This window comes from Pseudochaenichthys georgianus, chromosome 19 (genome assembly GCF_902827115.2).
Source record: "Pseudochaenichthys georgianus chromosome 19, fPseGeo1.2, whole genome shotgun sequence".
Lineage (NCBI taxonomy): Eukaryota > Metazoa > Chordata > Actinopteri > Perciformes > Channichthyidae > Pseudochaenichthys > Pseudochaenichthys georgianus.
The window spans coordinates 8,447,699-8,467,682 of NC_047521.1; the positions used below are offsets into that span (position 1 = coordinate 8,447,699).

A 19,984-nucleotide genomic window follows, 5' to 3' on the forward strand; every position below is an offset into this window, starting at 1 on the left:
AGTAGTTGGCAGCCATTGACACCTTCTGAGTCACAATAAATTAACTCTATTTATGGAAAGAAAATAATACGTTTTTGGTTTTAATGTAATGTATAATGAATGATACATGTTTCAAATGTATAAATCAGCCATACTGTGGTCTTGTAGGGTTATTATCGTCTTTAGCGCTGTACTACTGTGTGTAAAGTATATAAATACAGTTTATATAGTAGAACCATAGACTGTATATATAAAGGGTAGAACATGAGAATAAATCTTTATGGTGGGATTTACAGTGTTAGGCAGATGCTAAGAGTCTACATTTATTCAGTAAAGCCTTGTTTTAATGAATACAAACATACTTTTTTATTTTACAGGTACAATGAGTTACCCATTCAGAGTGACATTTCGGTACAGTTTCAACATTTCTTAAAATGTACAATTTGAAGCATTGAAATGAGGATGCAAGCCTTAGAATGTAACGCTACATTTTCTTCAGTACATAATATATAATATACACACTGAAGCATCAGTTATTTTGTCTTTATGGTAACTATCTGCATTGGCAGGGAGTGGTGGACACACATGAGGAAAGGGCCTTTATATTGCTGCTTGTTACAAAGTCATAACATGCTACGCTGAAGCTTTCTGGCTCCGCTCTATAGCCATCTTCTCCAGCCGCTCGGTGTAGAACCCATTGAAATCCAGCCTGTGAAATCATAGGAGCTGAGTTAGCAAAGTATTTAGCAAAAACATGCATTTTGTAATGGTTAATCTGCAGTAGCTCAGTCTATACGAAATAATGTTCATACTTAAATTAGTGGTACAGCTCTGTATGAGGTATTGTAGGTTAAAGAGTGGTGGGGCAATATTTACAAAAAACTAAATTAAAACATTTTTAATTTAGGAGAAAATAACTTGGATATTCTGTGATATTAAAGTGGCAAATATACGACGAAAATACAATATTCTGTTAGATTATTAAATCATTAACACTGGATACTAAACTAGTACAGTACACAGAAACATTTTTTTAACCTACAATGGCCCCAATATGTTGTCGTAGCGTAAAAAACAAAAACGTTTTGAAGGCGAGACAATAAAGGCAAACACTGGTTCGCTTTGGAACAGGTAGTGGCCTTATCAAGTATTATAACACATTATATTGTGTTGAAACCGTACGTACCTGTAGATGATGCTGATCATGCTGTGCTCGCAGTCGTTGGTGCTGTAGATGCTCAGCTTGTCCAGCAGGTCCAGCAGCAGCGTGCTGAAGCTGCTGTCAAACTTGCTGACGCTGGTTTCAAAGCCTGCGTCTGACTGGAGGGTGTCTGCATGCTCAGGTAATAACTGAAGCAGGGAGAGAACACAACCGTTTCACTCAGAAGCTGCAGATCTTTGTTCACCAGTCATTTCATATTGTCTGGTTTGGATGGAACTTTTCTGATGTTTTTGCGTCATGTTTTTGATGATCTAATGGAAATACCTTTGTGTTCAGCCTCTTCTTCTCTGCCTCCTCAGCATGTTCCCTCTCAGTGGGAGGCCCGTCCATAGTCCCCTGCTCCTTAGAGAGGCGCTCCAACCTCTTGCTCTGAGTGAACCGCTTTCAAATACAAAAGGAAAAAACATCTTAGTAACAGGATCTGCCCCTCATTGTTGTATCTTCCAGGAGCAGAAAGAAGACACTATATTCAGAAATATGTTCTCTTTATCCTCCTGTCAACAAACCTGCATGCAGCTTGTGAACATGACGCAGACGGACATGAGTTTGGAGAAGATCCTCAGGAGCTCGGGGTTCGTCAGCATGCAGTCTTTCAGGCAGTTATCCAAGAAGCTGGTGTGATGGCAGAGCACGTCATCGATGTTTGACGCCTGCAGAAGACAGGAGGTTAGAACAAAACAAAAATGCCAGCTGTAAGCTACCCATCAGCTGGCTGTCAGCTAACTGTGATGTTGTTAGACTAAAACACATTGACCGTAGGATAACAGCGAGGACCTGGTTCCACTCACTGTTTTCAGGTTGTTCTCCATGATGTGCCAGGTGGGCTCCATCACCTCAAACATCATGTAGTACTGGATGTTCTGCACAAAGTTGAGCATGCGCTGTCGCAGAGCAAAGGCAGCAGCAAACCTGCAGAATGAACAGTGTGAGGACATTGTTCTGGTAGAGATTTGTACATAAATTCACTTTATATCAACTCACCATTTGGCACAATGTGAAGAGTACAGCTTGAAATCTTTGTTGCAGATCCACACGTTGCACAGCAGCCTCTCGACGTGTTTGCAGTAAAAAATGTGTCTGAACAACATCTGGTACCTCGTCAGGGCTTTCCTGGAACATGCATACAAGTACAAATGGTGTTTAATTGCATATATGCTTCCAGGGACACATTCCTGTCAAACTGGGATACTGGAAAAACAAAGAAGAATTCCTTATATGTCTACTTAATTTTTGTTAAGTACTTACTTGTGAATGTATTTTTGATATTAGATCAATTCAGTAGTTGAGTACCTGTTGATGATGAGTGACAGGGGCCACTTGACGATGTAGTCGAAGGAGAAGGCCTCCAGGCCGCTGAGGCCCACCTCGGTGGGCTCTGCGTTGATGATGGCCTTCTCCTGTTTGGTCTCGATGGCCAGCACCCGCAGCAGCTGAGTGATGACGTCATGAGGCATGAGGTCAATCTGTGGAGAGAAGAGAGGAAGTGTAACATTATGAATCATGGGATCAGTGTGCGGGTGAAGAGAACCAACTACATTAGTGACGGTATAATGAAGGAATGGATGGATCGCTAAGTTATGTTTCTAGTTATTCCTATAGCTTATCATTTTCTTTCCATTTGTCGAGGGTTTTCAAGATAGTTGTGGCTAATAAAGTGTATTTGAGCCGCTTTCTGGATTACATTTAACAAACAAATGAAATATGTGTTTATTATTGAATCATTAAATGAGAAGGACCATGGGGTGCAGAGAGTTGTCCCGTTGAGTCTGCAACCAGTCCGGTTGCAATGATACAGAATAATATCGGGCTATGTGTATTTATTTCTCCTCTGTTATTGTTTGGCAGTGCTAAATTGGCACTTGTACAAGTCTTTGGGGGCAATTGTTCCGCCGATCCTCTACTGAGATGAAATGTACATTATTTGTATTGTGGTTGTGGTGTTTGCTTGCCCCCCGATATTGGCCTGTCAACATTGCAATACTGATTTTACTGCATAAAACCATACTACATGTATTTTACCTAGTGCAAGAAAACAGCAAGGTATCACCTAAATTACTGAAAGTTTTTTAATTACAGTGCATCCGGAAAGTATTCATACCCCTTCACTTTTCCCACATTTTGTATGTTACAGCCTTATTTCAAAATGGATTAAATTCATTTGTTTCTCAACATTCTACACACAAAACCCCATGATGACAAAGTGAAAAAAGTTTTAAATAATTTTTGCAAATTATTCAAAAATAAAACACTCAAATATCACATGTGCATAAGTATTCACACCCTTAACTCAATACTTTGTTGAAGCACCTTTGGCAGCACTTCCAGCCTCAAGTCTTCTGAGTGTGCTACACGCTGGGCCACCTTTCTTTGGGCAGTTTCTCCCATTGTTCTTTGCAGATGGTCTCAGGCTCCATCAGCTTGGACGGGGAGCGTCGGTGCTCAGCCATTTTCAGATCTCTCCAGAAACGTTCAATCCGGTTCAAGTCTGGGCTCCGGCTGGGCCACTCGAGGACATTCACAGACCTGTCCTGAAGCCACTCCTTTGTTATGGAGGTTGTGTGCTTAGGGTCGCTGTCCTGTTGAAAGGTGAACCTTCGCCCCAGTCTGCGGTCCAGAGCGCTCTGGAGCAGCTTTCCATCAAGGATCTCTCTGTACATTGCTGCATCCATCGTTCCCTTGATCCTGACTAGTCTCCCAGTTCCTGCTTCTGAGAAACCCCCACAGCATGAAGCTGCCGCCACCATGCTCCACTGTAGGGATGGTGTTGGCCAGGTGATGAGCGGTGCCTGGGTTCCTCCGGACATGATGCGTGGCATTCAGGCCAAAGAGATCCATCTTGGTTTCATCAGACCAGACCATTTGGTTCCTCGTGGTCTGAGAGTCCTCGGAGCTCCATGTGGGCTTTCATGTGCCTTTGGCTGAGGAGTGGCTTCCTTCTGGCCACTCTACCAGAAAGGCCTGATTGGTGGAGTGCTGCACAGATGGTTGTCCTTCTGGAAGGTTCTCCCATCTCCACAGAGGAACACTGGAGCTCTGTCGGAGTGACCATCGGGTCCTTGGTCACCTCTCTGACTAAGGTCCTTCTCCCCCGATGCTCAGTTTGGTTTGGGCGGCCAGCTCGAGGAAGAGACCTGGAGGTTTCAAACATCTTCCCTTTGCAAATGATGGAGACCACTGTGCTCGTTGGGACCTTCAATGCTGCAGACATGTCTCTGTACCCTCCCCCAGATCTGTGCCTTGATACAATCCTGTCTCTGAGGTCTGCAGACAACTCCTTGGACCTCATGACTTGGCTTGTGCTCTGATGTGCTCTGATGTGCTCTGATGTGCTCTGTCAGCGGTGGGACCTCATATAGACCGGTGTGTTCCTTTCCAAGTCATGTCCAATCTATTGAATTGACTCCAGGTGGACTCCAGTCAAGTTATAGAAACATCTCAAGGATGATCAGTGGAAACGCGCCTGAGCTCAATTTTCAGTGTCAACGCAAAGGGTGAGAATACTTATGTACATGTGATATTTCATTTGATTATTTAGAAACTTTATTTCTATTGGTCATTCTGGGGTATTGTGTGTGGAATGTTGAGGAAAAAAACCAATTTAATCCATTTTGAAATAAGGCTGCAACATAACAAAATGTAAAAAAAGTTAAGGGGTATGAATACTTTCCGGATGCTCTGTAAATGTTACTTTGTGCTAAGGCATACATGTGTCTTTAAAGGGGAAATATTATGCTATTCCTACTTTTGACAGATAGAGGTATATGCACACAAATAGCATCAAAAGTGTGTTTTTTAAACATTAAATGTGTGAACATTTTCTTATAGAAACAAAACATATGACTATTAAGTATAAACCTAAAATTGGGCTTGATATGTCCCCTTTAAAAACATGCAATAACTACTTCTTGCCACTTGGGGGTAGCACAAACAAGACTTAATGACAACTCGCATTTTATCCAATAAATCCAATATTATCTCTCTTTTTTTAAACTCTGTTATTGGTCTCTACTAAATGAGGGGAAACATGTGGCTCTTTAGCTGCTAAATGCTCCACTAAGTTCACCAGCTGGTCTCTTACTGTGTCTGATGTTTACTGCTGAGCAGGTAGTGAGGCTTTTCATCTACTTAAAATAAATGTAAACCGCTGCCTGCTCCAACGGACACTGAACTACAGTATGGTTATTTGCACCTACCTTGAGGTCGTCTTTGAAGGGGTCGGTGTTGGCGGTGCTCATCCTCAGAGCCAGCTCCAGCAGGGCTTCCAGTCGGGGGGGAACAATGTCGTCCACCGGCTTCTTCAGCTCCTCCTCTGTCAGGTCCATGAAGTGCACGAAGAAATCCCCTTTGTCCATCAAGAAGTAGTGCTTGATGGATCTAAAGACACAGACACATCGAGTTTTAAAGGAATATCGGTGAATCACTACATCCAAAAGATTGTAAGCAAGACTTGTACCCAAATATGAGTATCTACTAGGGATGTAACGATACCAAAAACTCACGGTACGATAACATCGCGATAAAAAGTCCACGGTACGATATTTATCGCGATATTGAAAAATAAAGGGAAAAAAATGAATTTTCTTTTCTTCTTTTTTTTACTAGAATTTTTTTTTCTTTATTGAATAATACATCTTATTTCTACAGCATTTTAGTAGGATAGTAGTATTTTAAAGTGTCAACAATATAATAACCAGACCCTGCAATAGAATAAATCAAGTTTCACTTTATAGTTTTTCAAGTAACTCAACTCTAACTCACGAAGTCACTCACTCAGCATCATCAAGGTTATCTGTTAGGAATATGAGCATCTCCACATTTGCAGAAGCTGGGATGTTTGGGCGTTTGCAAAATCCCCTGCTGTGGAAACAACTATCTTGCTTGGTACTGATGTTGCTGGGACAGAGAGATATGCTTTGGCCATGGGTGACAGCAGTGGGTCAAACTGTGCATTGTGTCTCCACCACTTCAAAAACAATACAGTTTTTGCCAAGAAGGTGAGGCTTAGATATAAGGGGGCGAGATATAAATATACTGTTGGTACTTGTCAATGTAAATACGATGTCCTTTTGTGTTATCTGTTGTTTTATGTTCATGTTGTAACCTACTTGCTGCCATGTTGGACAGGTCTCCCTTGAAAATGAGATCTCAATCTGGTTGAATAAAGGTTTAAAAAATTTTTTTTTTTTTTTTTTTTTTAAATCGGTAGATTTTGTCTTTCATGACGGTATTGAGAAATGTATTTACCACGATATTCGATATATCGTTACATCCCTAGTATCTATAGATGGGTATTTCTTTGTATTCAATGCTATTGAGGTTTTCTAAATTAGCTTTGAATGTCATATTTTTATAACATCATAAAACAAAACAAAAAGGTCAAAAAAGAGTGGTTATCAGATGAAATGACTGTCTTTAAGTATATATGTTGTCAGTAAGGGAGAGGAAAGCGTGGACTTATATTGAATGGATAGTTATTATTGTTAGAAATAAATGCAGATGCTTCCATAAAGGACACTAGGGCTTTGAAAGACTGAATACTCTCTCTCATCTCCCGCTCAGCATCTACCTGAGGCGTAGCACCAGCTCCTTCTCCTCCATGAGGAAGTCCAGCAGGACCTTGCTGGCGTAGTTGTAAGCTTTCTCTATCTGCTCCACATAGGCCCTCTCCTTCAGGGTGTACAGCACCTCCTTAGCATCAGGACACGTCACATCGCGGCCGCACTCCCGCACCACATTCAGGTATTTCCCTACAGAATGACAGAGAAAGAAAATCAATATCTTGTTTAAGAGAGGTTTACTGTTTGACATTTGTTTGTTAGTTTGTTTTCTACCTGTGCTTAATATCTTGTCTGCCATCTTCTGTAGAAAGGAAGGAATGCGATGTTGCACGATGGTGTATCTCTGATCCCAGTACTTGTCGTTGTAGTCCTCCTGAATCTTCTCTTTCTGCAGCTCGTGCTCCTCCACCATGAACTCACTGTGGGGCAACAAATATAGACAATGGAAGCCAATCAGATTCAAACACGGAGTAGATTCTATGATAGATCACAAAAAATATCTTTTATGGGACCCACTGGCAGAGGAACTTTACGAGCTTAACATTACAAATGTACTCTTTAATCAAGAAAATGGTGTAATCCTTTTACCCCTAATTGTTGAAGGAACTTCATCGTCACAGTTCTCCCTTGACTCTCAACAACAACGGTCCTAATAGCCGTCGTAAAATACAAGTGTAATGTGTTATTTTCGAGCGTCAATGTAATCTGTACCTGTAAGGATCCTTGATGATGCCCCTGTAGGTCCACTTCTCCAGTATTTCAAAGTAGGGCACGCTGGCTGCTTTGGTGAGGTAGAGGCACAGCTCCTGAGCCTGGCTGTCCCCGGTGTAGTTGAAGGTGCGGTCGTGGAGGAGGCTCAGTGTCGCCCCCCCCATACACTCCCCTTTGTCCACCGAGGAAGCTGTGAAACGAGTGGAAGAAAAACGATTTCATATTTTTAAAAGGGACCGGTTTGATTAGTGCAGTTATCTATAGAAAATAACAAAAACATTTCCTCACCAATTCTATCTTCGAACAGTAAAGAATCCCCCCCCCGGGTATAACGCACGTTATTAGGTTGAACTTGTATTGTTTAGGGATGACATGTTGACATCAACAGCTGAGCTCAAACTGCTGGGTCACACTGAATTAGAGTTACTTTTGTCAGGTATTTTTATTTATTCCTTCTTAGTCCTTTGTCAAATGTCCTTGTTAGTTTTTATCATATTTTGTTAACTACATTCTGTTTGCTAAGTTTTAGTTGACTAAAGGTCGGGGTATTTTAGTTGGATCTGGATTAAAAAAACATGACTATTTTAGATTTGTTTTAGTCGGACAAATACATACTTTGTTTTTAAACTACATTTAATCTTGTCTTTTTTGTCAACAATATTACTTGTTGATATAGTCACAGTTAGTGTTTATTGACCTTGAAAATAAACGTTAGCAAAACATATTTAGTCGTAGTTTTCATTATTAAAATGAACACTGCCCCAATCAAAGACAAACATGTTGATCAGTCTCACCGATGGAGGCCAGTATCTCCATAGTCCTCATGGTGGGCTGGATGTAGAACCAGAGCTTCTGCAGGGACAGCAGGCCCTGCCGCTGCAGGTGCTCCAGCTGAGTGACCAGGATCAGGTACTCCTTCATCAGGGTCCTCATGGCCGCCGTCAGCGCGTGGTTCACCTGGCCGTACTCAAAGGACGACTTCTCCTCAATGAAGCTGAACGATGAACACAACAGAACCATCTGATAATGTGTCCTCAGATTATAAATGTATATGAACAACTGACATATTCATATTCTTACCGTGTTATAGTGGAGTAATACGACGCAACTGGTAATATTCTGTTAACCAGTTCTTTGATGGACATGTCCAGCGTTGAATCCACGATGAAGGAGCGGTTCTGCCTCCCCAGGACAGGCTGAGCTGTGATGTCCCGCCCATCAACACCAACCAGGACAAACAGCAGATCCTCCACCAGAGCTTGTTCCTGAGCAGGCAGGGGCATCGTACCTGAGCGCAGAAAACCCAGGTATAAACACCAACAACAACAACAACAAATACAGTATTTTGAAGTAGAACACAACTCATTGCAGGTCGATGATGATCCAGTCGGGTGGATAATGAGCTAGTGTCGGGCTGCTCACTGCAGAAATTAATTTCTAATATGTTGGCTTACCGATAGCCACAGCTGGATCTCCTGAGGGGACGGAGCTGGTGATGAAGTCTCCGAGGAGAGCAGGACGGTCGTACACCCAGTTAGGAAACACAGGGTTGGGCAGGGTGGGGTTCTTCTTGTTGTGTTTGTCCCGCAGCATCTTCCGTGTGACTTCCGCAGGCTACAGGAAACACAAATGACAAAGAGAGGCGGATTCATCAAGAGCTGATAAAAGGGCAAAATGTCATTTGAAGCTAGTATTGTTATGATTGACTCTCTTGCCATAGGCTTTGAGTCCTGATGGGACCTTAATAATGGCCTAAACAGCAAGTGTGTCGTAAAAAGTAGGTTGTTGACTCTGTTGAGGTAGAGGAAGAAAAGTACGCATATACCTCGAGATGGGATTGAAAATAATTGAACCCCTAACATCACTAAACCCACTAAACCCTCCAAGAGAAATCATTTCCATCCAAGTTGACTTCATCTGAATGGCCTGTTCTACATTGTGTCGGGCCAACCTGACCTCGGATCTGATGCATCCAAGTTATAATTGCTCACCAGTGGAGCGTTGGAGCTGGCCGTCACGTTGCCGAGCTTCTTCCGCAGCTCGTCCAGCTCCTGCATGGACATCTTGGTGCTGGTCTGAGGCAGACTGTAGCTGGTGGTCGTGGTTGCCGTGGTGTTTGTGGATGACTCTGACCTCTCTTTGGCATTTTGCTGCAGAAACTGGAGGGTCTACGGAAAATATCATGACATAGCTGTGAGACACTGTGATAAGAAAGCTTAACGAGTGAGGTCAAACGGAGGTTTATCTCGCTTTCTTAACGTGGTGGAAAATCAACAATCAACCATTGTTGAGAGAGGAATTATATAATCATGTCAAAAATAGGATTCATTCTTTACACCATGATCACCTAAAATCCATTAAACCAAAGTGTGAAGTAAGTTTATCGGATGTAATAAACAAAGAAAAACAGATAATAAGCTGCTTGTAAACAATGTGTTACCTCTTTATCCTCACAGAGTTTGGACAGCAGGTAGACAAGAGGGTCGAGGTTTCGAACATTTTTGGACTTGAGCTCCTCGTACTTCCTCAAGAAGTCCTCGGGGGTTTTAGAAAACTCAGCTAATTTGACCTGAAAATTATAACAGGCAATATAGGAATATATTCACAATTAGCAACACATTTCAAAATTGTTGTGGTTCCTTCCACAGAAAGATGTATTTATGTTATATACTAAAATTATGCCATTGTTCATCCAGATCCAGGCATGTATTTTAAACAATAAACATGAATAGCACATGCAAAGAGATGTCTCAGTAATTCATATTTATGTATCCATCTCCATAAGTTGCGACACAAGCATGAACTCAACAAAGTGCAATGTGCAGTTGATGCAGAAACATTTGATTAAAAAAACATTTGTTGGACAATGAGGCCTGCAAAAGTTCTTAATATCATCCTTTCATGCCACCTTATCACTTTCGGTGAAGTCTGTCACGTTGTAAGACTTTTGCCTGCTTATGAAGTTCTACTAAAGCATGTCTGTTAACACTCACCTTAGCACTGTGAGAAGACACTGTAGTATTGACATAGGGAGTCCTGTGTTTCTGCAGCAGGTCGATGTAGCCCTCTGCTCCATCACCTCCTCGGACATGGAGCAGGCTCAGCAGCTCGTTCACATCATGGTGGATCCTGAACTCACTCATGGCTCAGTCAGCTGGAATAACACACACTTTATTAAATGAAACAATAAAAAGAATAGACTAGCCCCATATAGAGATGACTCCTACTGACCAACTTATTTAATTTAACAGATGTAGTCTCAACCAGATATTTTAAATGCGTGCGTGCACCATCTTCTCTTACGAGCTGTGATGCTGACTGAGCTAACAGTCAACAGTTATTTGATGCTAGCTTGGTAACTGCCTCGGGTAAAATAAACCATTAGGAAGCTAACTGCGTAGCTAACTTATAAAGCATGAAATATATAATTAATTGAATTGTAATAACAACGTTACTCAGTAATAATACGCCTTATTACAGGTGTAACCAGAGTCTCAACAAGCACTATACCTGTCAGCCGTGTCTGTTTCAATACAACAGCAAACAAGCACCAAACGCGCCCACAACCAGTCAAATCCTTCTTCTTCTGCTGTAATAGGGGCGGGGATGGCGCCACACTGCCCTCCAAAGGTTAAAAAAGAATCCTACAACAATGCTTTTATTTCTTATTTTTATAGAACATAAATATAAAGAAAAAATATACCCAAAAAAAACTAAACAGAAAGGGAATTCATTTACAATGATGGAGAACATTATGTTATCATAAATATAAGCGTAATTGTAAGCCAAATACTGTCAAATATGTCCCTTTCCGTCATTTATGATTTGTCTTATATATGGCTATATCATTATGAATGTAAACATAAAGGTATCATGCTCAAAGGATGCCTGTTAAATAAGATATATTTGTTATATTTCTAAAATAAATGTTTTTTATAAACACTATATATTATTTCACATATATTAACATTTTAATAAATGTTATTATTTGGGAGGCTAAACTTCCACCTACCAAATATTACTTTTAGCTTTTATTTTGAAAAACGACGACACAGCGGAAGTAAACAGTAATCATGTTACAAGGGTTACAACCCGGAAGAGCTGCCTTTCTCTGATTAACGTTTGAATAGACAAGAATGAGCAATTTATCTTGAGCAGAAACGATTAAACGCGATGCTGCTAACATCGTACAGCCTTTGATAATCATATCCGTGTCTTAATCTTCGGCGCTGGAGAGACAAAGGCGATCGAGCGCGAGCAGCAACGCCCTGATGCCAACCGCCCCGTCGGAGAAAAATATCCTCTCCGCTCTGTTTACAAATCGGCTGGGCGAAAGTGTTTCCCCGCAGTGTGTCGTTAGCTAATCGTGTGTGCTTTTCAGACTAATAGAAAACATGGCTGAACTGCATGTCGTGGAGTCGAGCGGCACTGGCACCATAGAGCAGCCCGAGCAGCACCGCGATGTCCGGGGCTCTGTGCGCCTGGCGTCGCCCACTCTCATGGTTCCTCCGCGGAGCAGCCAGCTCAGCCCCGGCGGGGTGTCGAGCGGCAGCGGCGGACGCTCTGTGTTTGGGTTCCCGGGGAAGAGCAACCCGAGCTCCCCGTCCGAACCGGCGGACAAGCCGGGCTCGCGCTGGGTTCGCCTGAACGTCGGCGGGACCTACTTCGTCACGACCAAACAGACGCTGTGTCGGGACCCCAAATCCTTCCTGTCCCGACTGTGTCAAGAAGACCCCGACCTGGACTCCGACAAAGTGAGCACACACACACAACTTATTGGGCTTAATTGGATTTGTTTATAGTTTTGTTCATTATAAAGCCCAGTAGAACTAAAGCTAGAAGTATCTTAGGATCCTAAAAGCGAGATTCACTGTTTCCTTCATGATATGTATCCGTTTGTCCTAATTATAATGTATTTTTGGTGATATGCAGTGGTGAAATATGTACTATTAGCAAATATTAGCAAACAAAAATATAGAAATACTCCTACAGTCAATAAGAGAAGAGTTTGAAATAAATACAAACCCTCAAGTTGAGTTCCATTTACTGGGGTGTTGCAATATTTACAAGAAACTCAGTTTACTTTAGACAAAGAAAAGCACCAAAACAAAAGGCAAAAACTTTGGTAAAAAAATAATTTTAACATCAGTCGATTGGCAAGATATTCATACCAACATACTAATTCATTTGAAAAAGAGAAACACTTTAACAGCTACTGTTGTGACATTGGAAAACAAATGTGTAGGGAGTTAACAATAATATTGATCCGTTATCTTTATTTATCAATTAAACAGCTTCTTAATTTCTCGATTCAAACATATAATCGGCCATAATGTTATGAAATGTCTTGTTATTGATACAGAAATATCCTTCTTACACTAAAATAGTCGCTGTGTGGCTCCTATTCAAAGCGTCTCTTTAACGAATATGTTTTCCTGGACATTATCTGATTCAACATTTGTCCCTTTTCCCATTGCTGCAAAGAGACTACAGTATTTACAAGAAGGAAACCAAATCCCCATCACACATGTCGTCCTTTAATTTGCTCCCACAGGATGAGACTGGAGCCTACCTGATCGACAGGGACCCCACATACTTCGGCCCCATCCTGAACTACCTTCGCCACGGAAAACTGATCATGGATAAAAATCTGGCTGAGGACGGTAAAATACTTTCATCAGGATTTATTTTGCTCAAACATCATGCAAAATCTTTGTCTGGGAATATTCATTTTGAGTGTATACAAACCACACAATGAAGTCTGTTTTTTGTGTCAGGCGTTCTTGAGGAAGCCGAGTTCTACAACATCGCATCACTGGTGAGGCTGGTGAAAGAGAGGATACGAGACAACGAGAACCGAACATCCCAGGTACAGATAAAACTCCAGTACAAACACAACAAAAATAGCTTTCTTTGATCTGTGTGCAGATTGTTGATGTTGTTTCTGTCCCTCAGGGCCCTGTGAAGCATGTGTACCGAGTACTACAGTGCCAAGAGGAGGAACTCACACAGATGGTCTCTACCATGTCAGACGGTTGGAAGTTCGAGCAGGTGCACAAAATATTCATCATGTTTGAAATGCTGAACTCAGAAAGAATACTAACATAACATAAAAGTGTACTTCATAATTCTTACTTTGGTCTTTTTGCCTGTCCTCAGCTCATAAGCATCGGCTCCTCTTATAACTACGGCAACGAGGACCAGGCAGAGTTTCTATGTGTAGTTTCCCGGGAACTGAACAACTCCACCAACGGCATCGTCATCGAGCCCACCGAGAAGGCCAAGGTGAGCTGAAAATGCAAAATTGACACACGAATTCAACACGAAAATGAACCTTCTCAAGGTCCTTCGGCAATTTTTTGGCATGCCAAAGATTTTGCCACCGCTCACGAAGTTGCTGCCGGAGCCTGAGAAACTCCACCAGCGATCATACGATGGCTTAAGATGCCCTCACGAATGGCCCGATGTCTTAAATGTAATGTAAATGTTGCCTTCGTGTGTGGTTCCGTGCCATCTTCGTGCGAAATTCACAATTCCATATTCGTGTGTCCATCGGGTGTCAATTTTGGGACAGTGTGACAGGGGCTTAAACAATTACTTGATCACCCCAGCTTTAATTACCTGAAATTAGGCAAATGATTTTTTGATTTCCACTGACTTATATTTCCATCTGTCCTCACAGATCCTCCAGGAGCGAGGCTCGCGGATGTGAGGAGACGAGGCGCTGAGCTAAATAACACTTTACCAACAAAAAAAAGACAATAACAAACATTTCCTCCAGTTTTCATTAAAGACCCATGAGTTCCCCTTCTACCTTTCTAACATCACCTCTGTCTACATCGTCATCGACGCCCCGCCCCTCCTCCTCTGGTGTGCCTTTCCACAGCGGGGGCTGCCGACGCCCCCCCCCCCCTCCAGTGCTGCAACACCACCCGGATGTTCCTCCTCCTCCGTGGCTGGCTGTGGAACACTTCAGGGGGAGTTTTAAAAAGGGATTACCAGTGAGTGTTTTCTTCCTCATAGCAGCTTTTCTTCATGGTCAGTGTCACTGCGGTGCAGGCAGGCTACGGTACTGATTGTAGCCCCGTGTTATTGTCAGCGGATGGACGCCCAGCTCAAAGCTACTCTAAATCATCATCATCACTTCTACTTTTGGCTAAGCAGGAACCTCCTCAGGACTCTCAAAGGACGTAAAGGAATGAATACCGCTCCTCTGTCTGAGCCTCTTTACCTGAATCTGTGAATGGAGCGACTGCCGTGTCTTGATCTGCACTCCCAGAATCCTCGGCTGATCTCTGAGGCAACACACAGAGCCCGGAGGATGAAGGGCGCAGGATTTGAAGGCAGCGTGACGCAGAGTCTCTGTTTGAGCCATCCTTGTGCAGCATTTCAGTCTTTAAACACTTTGAGAGTAAACGACCTTGCAGGTGTTTCTGTTCCGTTTCGCTGTACACATCACAACACCCTCCTGTTTCCTGTCCCTGGGCTCGATTTGGTCTCTACCTCCCAGGGATAATAATGTCCACGCAAAAAGAAAACTCTGAAAAAAAGAAAAAAAAGACTACACTTGTGTACAATTTGTCCAGGCATGTGAGGAATCTTAATATAGATCTATATAGGCTACATGATGAAATTATATGAAATGCAAAATGGTGTAAGTACTGATTTCTGTATCATAGTTGTTATATATTTACATATGGGTCTATTTAAACGATGGAGAAAATATCATTATTCATAATCATGAATTTTTTTTCTGAAAGTTTCCCGCCCGATAATATGGTGTGTGTACGCAGTGCCTCGCTGCTTTCTGTCCATCACTTAAATATCACGTTTTATCAAAAAAACAACATCCAAGTTTTCTCTACGATATCCTACTTCGAATTCTTGCATATCTTAAAATTGTAATGAGAGAAAACTGCCGATGTTCTCCCAACTTTCAGCTGCCTCTCGACTTACCACCCAAACATCTGCGTTGTCCTACATTCTGCAGCACTTGTAGCAACTGAGTTCTTTGTGCTTAAACCCTGAGATACCTGAGCTTACATTATCACAGAGATTTACAGACTGTAAGCAAACCTACCGCATTATTTCAGATCTTATGTGACACTGTTTTTATTGGCTAAAGTACGTTTCTCTTTACGTATACTTGAGTTGCTGTGTGATAGTGCTGTTTTTAACACAACATTGGAGCAACATGCAAATGAAGTCTGAAGTTCTATTGAAATTGCAGTCGTGCACTAAATTGAAGGCAGAATATGTGTCGAATACCATTCTGCCTGAAGTATTGGTACGACAGAGAAATCCTGGCCAACAGATCCCGAGGAAGAAAATCAAATGAATATACATTTCAATGAAAATGAGAATAATGATGAGCAATATTTTGTTCAAATCGTTTAACACTTATGGAAACCTACATTAGATGTCGAATGCTAACCCTGAACACGCTAAACGATTGTTAGGTCAAATTGGTATGCTTCATAGCTTTCAAATCACGTATAAGCAATATGCACTTTAAGTCAAGTATAGGTGCATCGGCTCATACCTAAAATGTGCATTTACTAAATCAGCAGGGGTAAGCAACCGGAGCTTATGACTGAAAATAAATCATTGTACATGTTTGTGTTTTTCCTCTGATAAAACACAAGACACTTTGATGTTTCCATAGGTCAAAAAAATATAAAATTCTTTAGTATTTTCAGACGTTTTTAGAACTTAGCTATTCATTTGTTTATTGAGAAAGCTATCCTAGCCTATCGGCAAAAACAGTTTAATCAACCTACAGTCAAAAAACAAACATTATAACTCAATGATATAAAACAGAGAAATATGGAACATCTTGACATTTGAGAAACTGAAACCATTAATTTTCGAGCCGTTAATTCACTAATGGATTTACCACTAAACCCACAAAGGTATGCTAATAGCTGTTATTAAAACGTTGTTACTGATTTCATTGCGGCCTTGTTAAATGAGCAGCTTAAACGTTTGGTCCACAACACATATCAGATCAAAACATTTCGTGCAGCCAGGCCTCACGTTTTAAATCCTGGCACGTGAAATCTAAATAGAGCGCTGGATCTCTAACCGATCACTTTGATACACCCTTTCTTTGTATAAAGCGCATATTTGATGCAGTTATGTTATATCAAGCATGAACAAAAAAAGAAACTGTACCTGTGCTGACGTCATTCTCCCCGATGCTCAGTCAGGTCTCAGAGCTCAAACTTTGATGCGACTACTTCTTCTTCATTGTTTTATTTCCTCTTGCTGTGTTGTGCAGTTTGAGTCTGCTTTCCGGAGAGTTGTGAGCAGACTGAGCGTTGCTATAAAATGCCCCAAACGTCTCATTGAGGAGCTTTTTCCCCCTCCCTCCCCTTTGTGGTTTCTCTGGGCCTTTTGCAAAGCACCTTGGGTGTTGTTTCCCCTTCGTCTGTGTCCAGTGTCGTGCCTTTTGACCTGTGTTGTGCACAGTTGTTCTCCCCTCTTATCATAAGGTGCCTCTCATACCTTAAAAAAAATCCAGGAGGCACCTACCTGAGGTGTAATGCGGTCTTTAGCTTGTTTTCAATGTCAGTGTTTCGGGGAGAGGCAAGCCAAACAAACCTCTTCCCCTGCTTTATTTTACAATACCGACAAACTCCAAATGATAACCAGCTGCTTGCTTTGTGCCATTGCTTTGTGCTGCCCCTTATCACTCCTGGAGGTTCAGAATGGTGTCCCAATCTGCTGTAAACACTGCTGGTGGTTTGGCTTTATAACATTTTGTATTGAAAAATAAGGAAGGAGCACTCGGCAGCAGAAAGATCATTTACAGCTGACTACCCTGCTGCTCTTATCTTTAAAAAAACACCAGTGCACTTGTCATCAGATAAGGATTTGACTTAGAACTCCACCTCTATTAGCTTCTTCTTCTTCTTTGGTTATTGGGTTGCAAGATCTATCTCTAATGATCCCGTTGTTAAATGTGTGTTATTAACCTCTTAAAGCACTTACTGTTCCCCATCAACTTCGTGGACCCAGTTGGATCTTCCCTTGGTTGTATAGTTCAGTGGTTCCCAAACTGAGGGTGTATCCCCAGAAGTGGTCGCAAGACTGCTAAAAAGATGGGAAAGCAACAATATATACTCTTTTTTTCCTGTAATTATAGTTGTTTTTTGTATCTTAGCCATGCTAGTATCGTAGGTCCAAATAGATCAACAACATGTCGTATTGAACAGATATTCATGGTTCCCAGAGGATGATCCCTGGCTTTTCGTCTGTACTACATCATTTTCTCTTAAAGGTTAAGAATATGATTTTTGATTCAATTATATTATAAGAACATGCAATCTAATTTAAAAGAAACAGCTGGTTAATTAAACAAAGTGGCAGTATAAAATATGTATACATATAATTCATTTTGTAAACCTTATTTGTTCCCTATTTATCAAAAGTCTCAATCATTTTGGATTGGGTACCTTGAAAGTGCTTAAAAAGTGCTTAAATGTTACTCTTAGAGATCTGTATGACTCCTGTAATGACATTTCCTTCACCAATAGCTGTACTTTTTAAATACAGTAGTGCTAATCAAAGACATTTTGAATGCAAGTAAGATAATTAAGGAGGTAAAAAGGATACGTGCTAAACATTAGCATGTTAGCTCAAAGCAAAACGTACAGCCTTACAGAACCATCGCTATGGCTGTTGTTTTTTTCTCTGTTAATGTTTCTTGTGAATCACCACATGTTTTACTTCTTGAGGAATTACAACATTTTCAATGAAAAGAAAAAGAACATGATAAGGGCGGCTAGTGTTTGATTGTTGACGTAATGTTTCATATGAAAATGGCAGAAAATTCTGTTTGCCATCCTCTCAATGTTAAATTCTTCTGCTTTTCTCAGTTTTATCTCAAAATAAAGTGAATCTCTTTTGGTTTTGGACTGACAAACAGAAAAGTAATCAATAGTTGCAACCCTTGTCAAAAGCCAAACAGTTTGCGAACCACTGACCTTGATCTGTGATTATCTAGACATTTCGAATCAAGCACCCTTTTTGTAAGAACAAAAAATAGAACTAATGACCATTATAGTTTTTACTTTCACATGCACTAGTTAGCCTACAGATTATGTGCAATTTTAACAAATAAAATATATACATATATAATATAAATATATCTGTTGTTTGGGCACGTGAAAACACAAGAGCATGCATTGTTCTAGAGATTATGATGTGTACTGTGTACTGGATTTTGTCTGACCCATGTGTTGGTGCAAAGTGTATGTGATGCATGGTGGGGGGAGCAGAGGAAGGCATGGCTCTGTGTGTGTAGGTGTAGATGTCTTGTGTTGAACAGTTGGTCTACAACTAGACATATTCTCTACTCACATCTTCTGCTTTTTGTATCTTTGTCACGTCGGTTTAACTTAAATACAGAATAGCTAGCTTTTGAAATTAACCAACCAATCAGATTGTAGACCCCGCCCCCCTCCTCCTCGCCCCTAACCTTGGTTGATAAAGCATTTACGCAGCCCAACACACAAAAGAAAGATTTTTTAATCCATGGATCATTTAGCCAGTTAACCTGTAAACACCTGCATGCGTTTGTGGACATGCACACTTGTACACTCATTTAGAGGTATTGAATAATATCACCTATTAAACGTTACTTTGTGTTCATTTATCAACAGTATTTGATGTCCAATGTGAATATCGTCAATTGAGACTGTGCAGAAAATTTTTCAGAAGCTGACAAAAAACTGTTTTTGTCTGATTCTTTGTTTCACTTTTATTTATTTTATATTTTTTTGAATGTTGTCTTCCAATGTTGTTCTTTTACATGTAACACATTTTAACCAAACCCTGTCTGGTTTTTAATCATAAAATGTGTCTGTGTTTTAAAAAATGTTGACTCACTGACTGTTTGTTGGCTAGTGTGGATTTAAAAATGGTAGACCTAGATAAAGATTTAAAAAGTTACACTTAGCCACCTGTTCTAGTCAGTATTGTTTTACTTGCTATTTTTCATTTCACGCATATCACACACACTTTTTCTCACCTCCCACTGGTGTTATTCAGTGACCGGTATCAAAACTCGTGCAAATAAAACCGAAATGGTGTGAAAAAAAGTGAGAATGGTACATAGAGAAGATATTTTACATTGTAAAATGTTGGGACATTTTGTAAAACACATTTCATTTTAGTTCTTTGAACCAATGGAGAAAAAAAACATTGCTATTCCAAGGGCAATATTGTAGATTACTTTTTTATTTTACAATTTGAATAATTGGATCACATAAAAAGACGAATAAGATAATAATAAAAAACATATCACTTATTATATGGTTTATTTGATGGTATATCAATAAATATTTTCATCTATATAATGTCTGAAAATTGTAAAAATATCCATCACAGTTTATCAAAGTCCAAAGTGATGTCTTTAAGTGTCTTGTTTTGTCCTTTGGAAAAACTAAGATATTCATTTAAATATCATAATATAATTGATCTAAAATGAATTTAATAATATTGTCATTAT

At 40.6% G+C, this 19,984-nt stretch overlaps 2 protein-coding genes across 2 annotated transcripts; one reads left to right on the forward strand and one right to left on the reverse strand.

Moving 5' to 3' along the window:
• Positions 1-301: 301 nt before the first annotated feature.
• On the reverse strand, positions 302-11,058 carry tubgcp2 (tubulin gamma complex component 2). The gene is made up of 18 exons (XM_034108176.2): positions 10,981-11,058; positions 10,464-10,624; positions 9,911-10,039; positions 9,462-9,638; positions 8,925-9,084; positions 8,551-8,758; positions 8,265-8,464; positions 7,471-7,660; positions 7,033-7,178; positions 6,768-6,948; positions 5,395-5,575; positions 2,492-2,664; positions 2,183-2,311; positions 1,990-2,110; positions 1,708-1,851; positions 1,466-1,582; positions 1,166-1,329; positions 302-688 (listed from the first exon to the last, which is right to left on the reverse strand). Exons 2-18 carry the CDS (start codon positions 10,611-10,613, stop codon positions 613-615), a joined length of 2,646 nt encoding a protein of 881 aa, XP_033964067.1. The 5' UTR covers positions 10,614-10,624; positions 10,981-11,058; the 3' UTR covers positions 302-612.
• A 480-nt stretch (positions 11,059-11,538) lies between these two features.
• On the forward strand, positions 11,539-19,713 carry kctd2 (potassium channel tetramerization domain containing 2). Its single transcript, XM_034107065.2, has 6 exons — positions 11,539-12,224; positions 13,025-13,133; positions 13,248-13,339; positions 13,426-13,521; positions 13,630-13,755; positions 14,153-19,713. The coding sequence occupies exons 1-6, from the start codon at positions 11,865-11,867 to the stop codon at positions 14,180-14,182; spliced, it is 813 nt and encodes a 270-aa protein (XP_033962956.1). The 5' UTR covers positions 11,539-11,864; the 3' UTR covers positions 14,183-19,713.
• The last annotated feature ends 271 nt before the right edge of the window (positions 19,714-19,984 follow it).

What these genes read in the sequence shown, in the direction of transcription:
- tubgcp2 (XM_034108176.2), bottom strand. Translation starts at nt 10,613, where the DNA reads ATGAGTGAGTTCAGGATCCACCATGATGTGAACGAGCTGCTGAGCCTG. An exon ending in CTGTCACTCATCATCAACAG is followed by an intron (nt 2,312 to 2,491) that starts GTACTCAACTAC and finishes TGCATGTTCCAG; the next exon opens with GAAAGCCCTGACGAGGTACC. An exon ending in TGGAGAACAACCTGAAAACA is followed by an intron (nt 1,852 to 1,989) that starts GTGAGTGGAACC and finishes TGTCTTCTGCAG; the next exon opens with GCGTCAAACATCGATGACGT.
- kctd2 (XM_034107065.2), top strand. Translation starts at nt 11,865, where the DNA reads ATGGCTGAACTGCATGTCGTGGAGTCGAGCGGCACTGGCACCATAGAG. An exon ending in CCGACCTGGACTCCGACAAA is followed by an intron (nt 12,225 to 13,024) that starts GTGAGCACACAC and finishes TTGCTCCCACAG; the next exon opens with GATGAGACTGGAGCCTACCT. An exon ending in TAAAAATCTGGCTGAGGACG is followed by an intron (nt 13,134 to 13,247) that starts GTAAAATACTTT and finishes TTTTTGTGTCAG; the next exon opens with GCGTTCTTGAGGAAGCCGAG.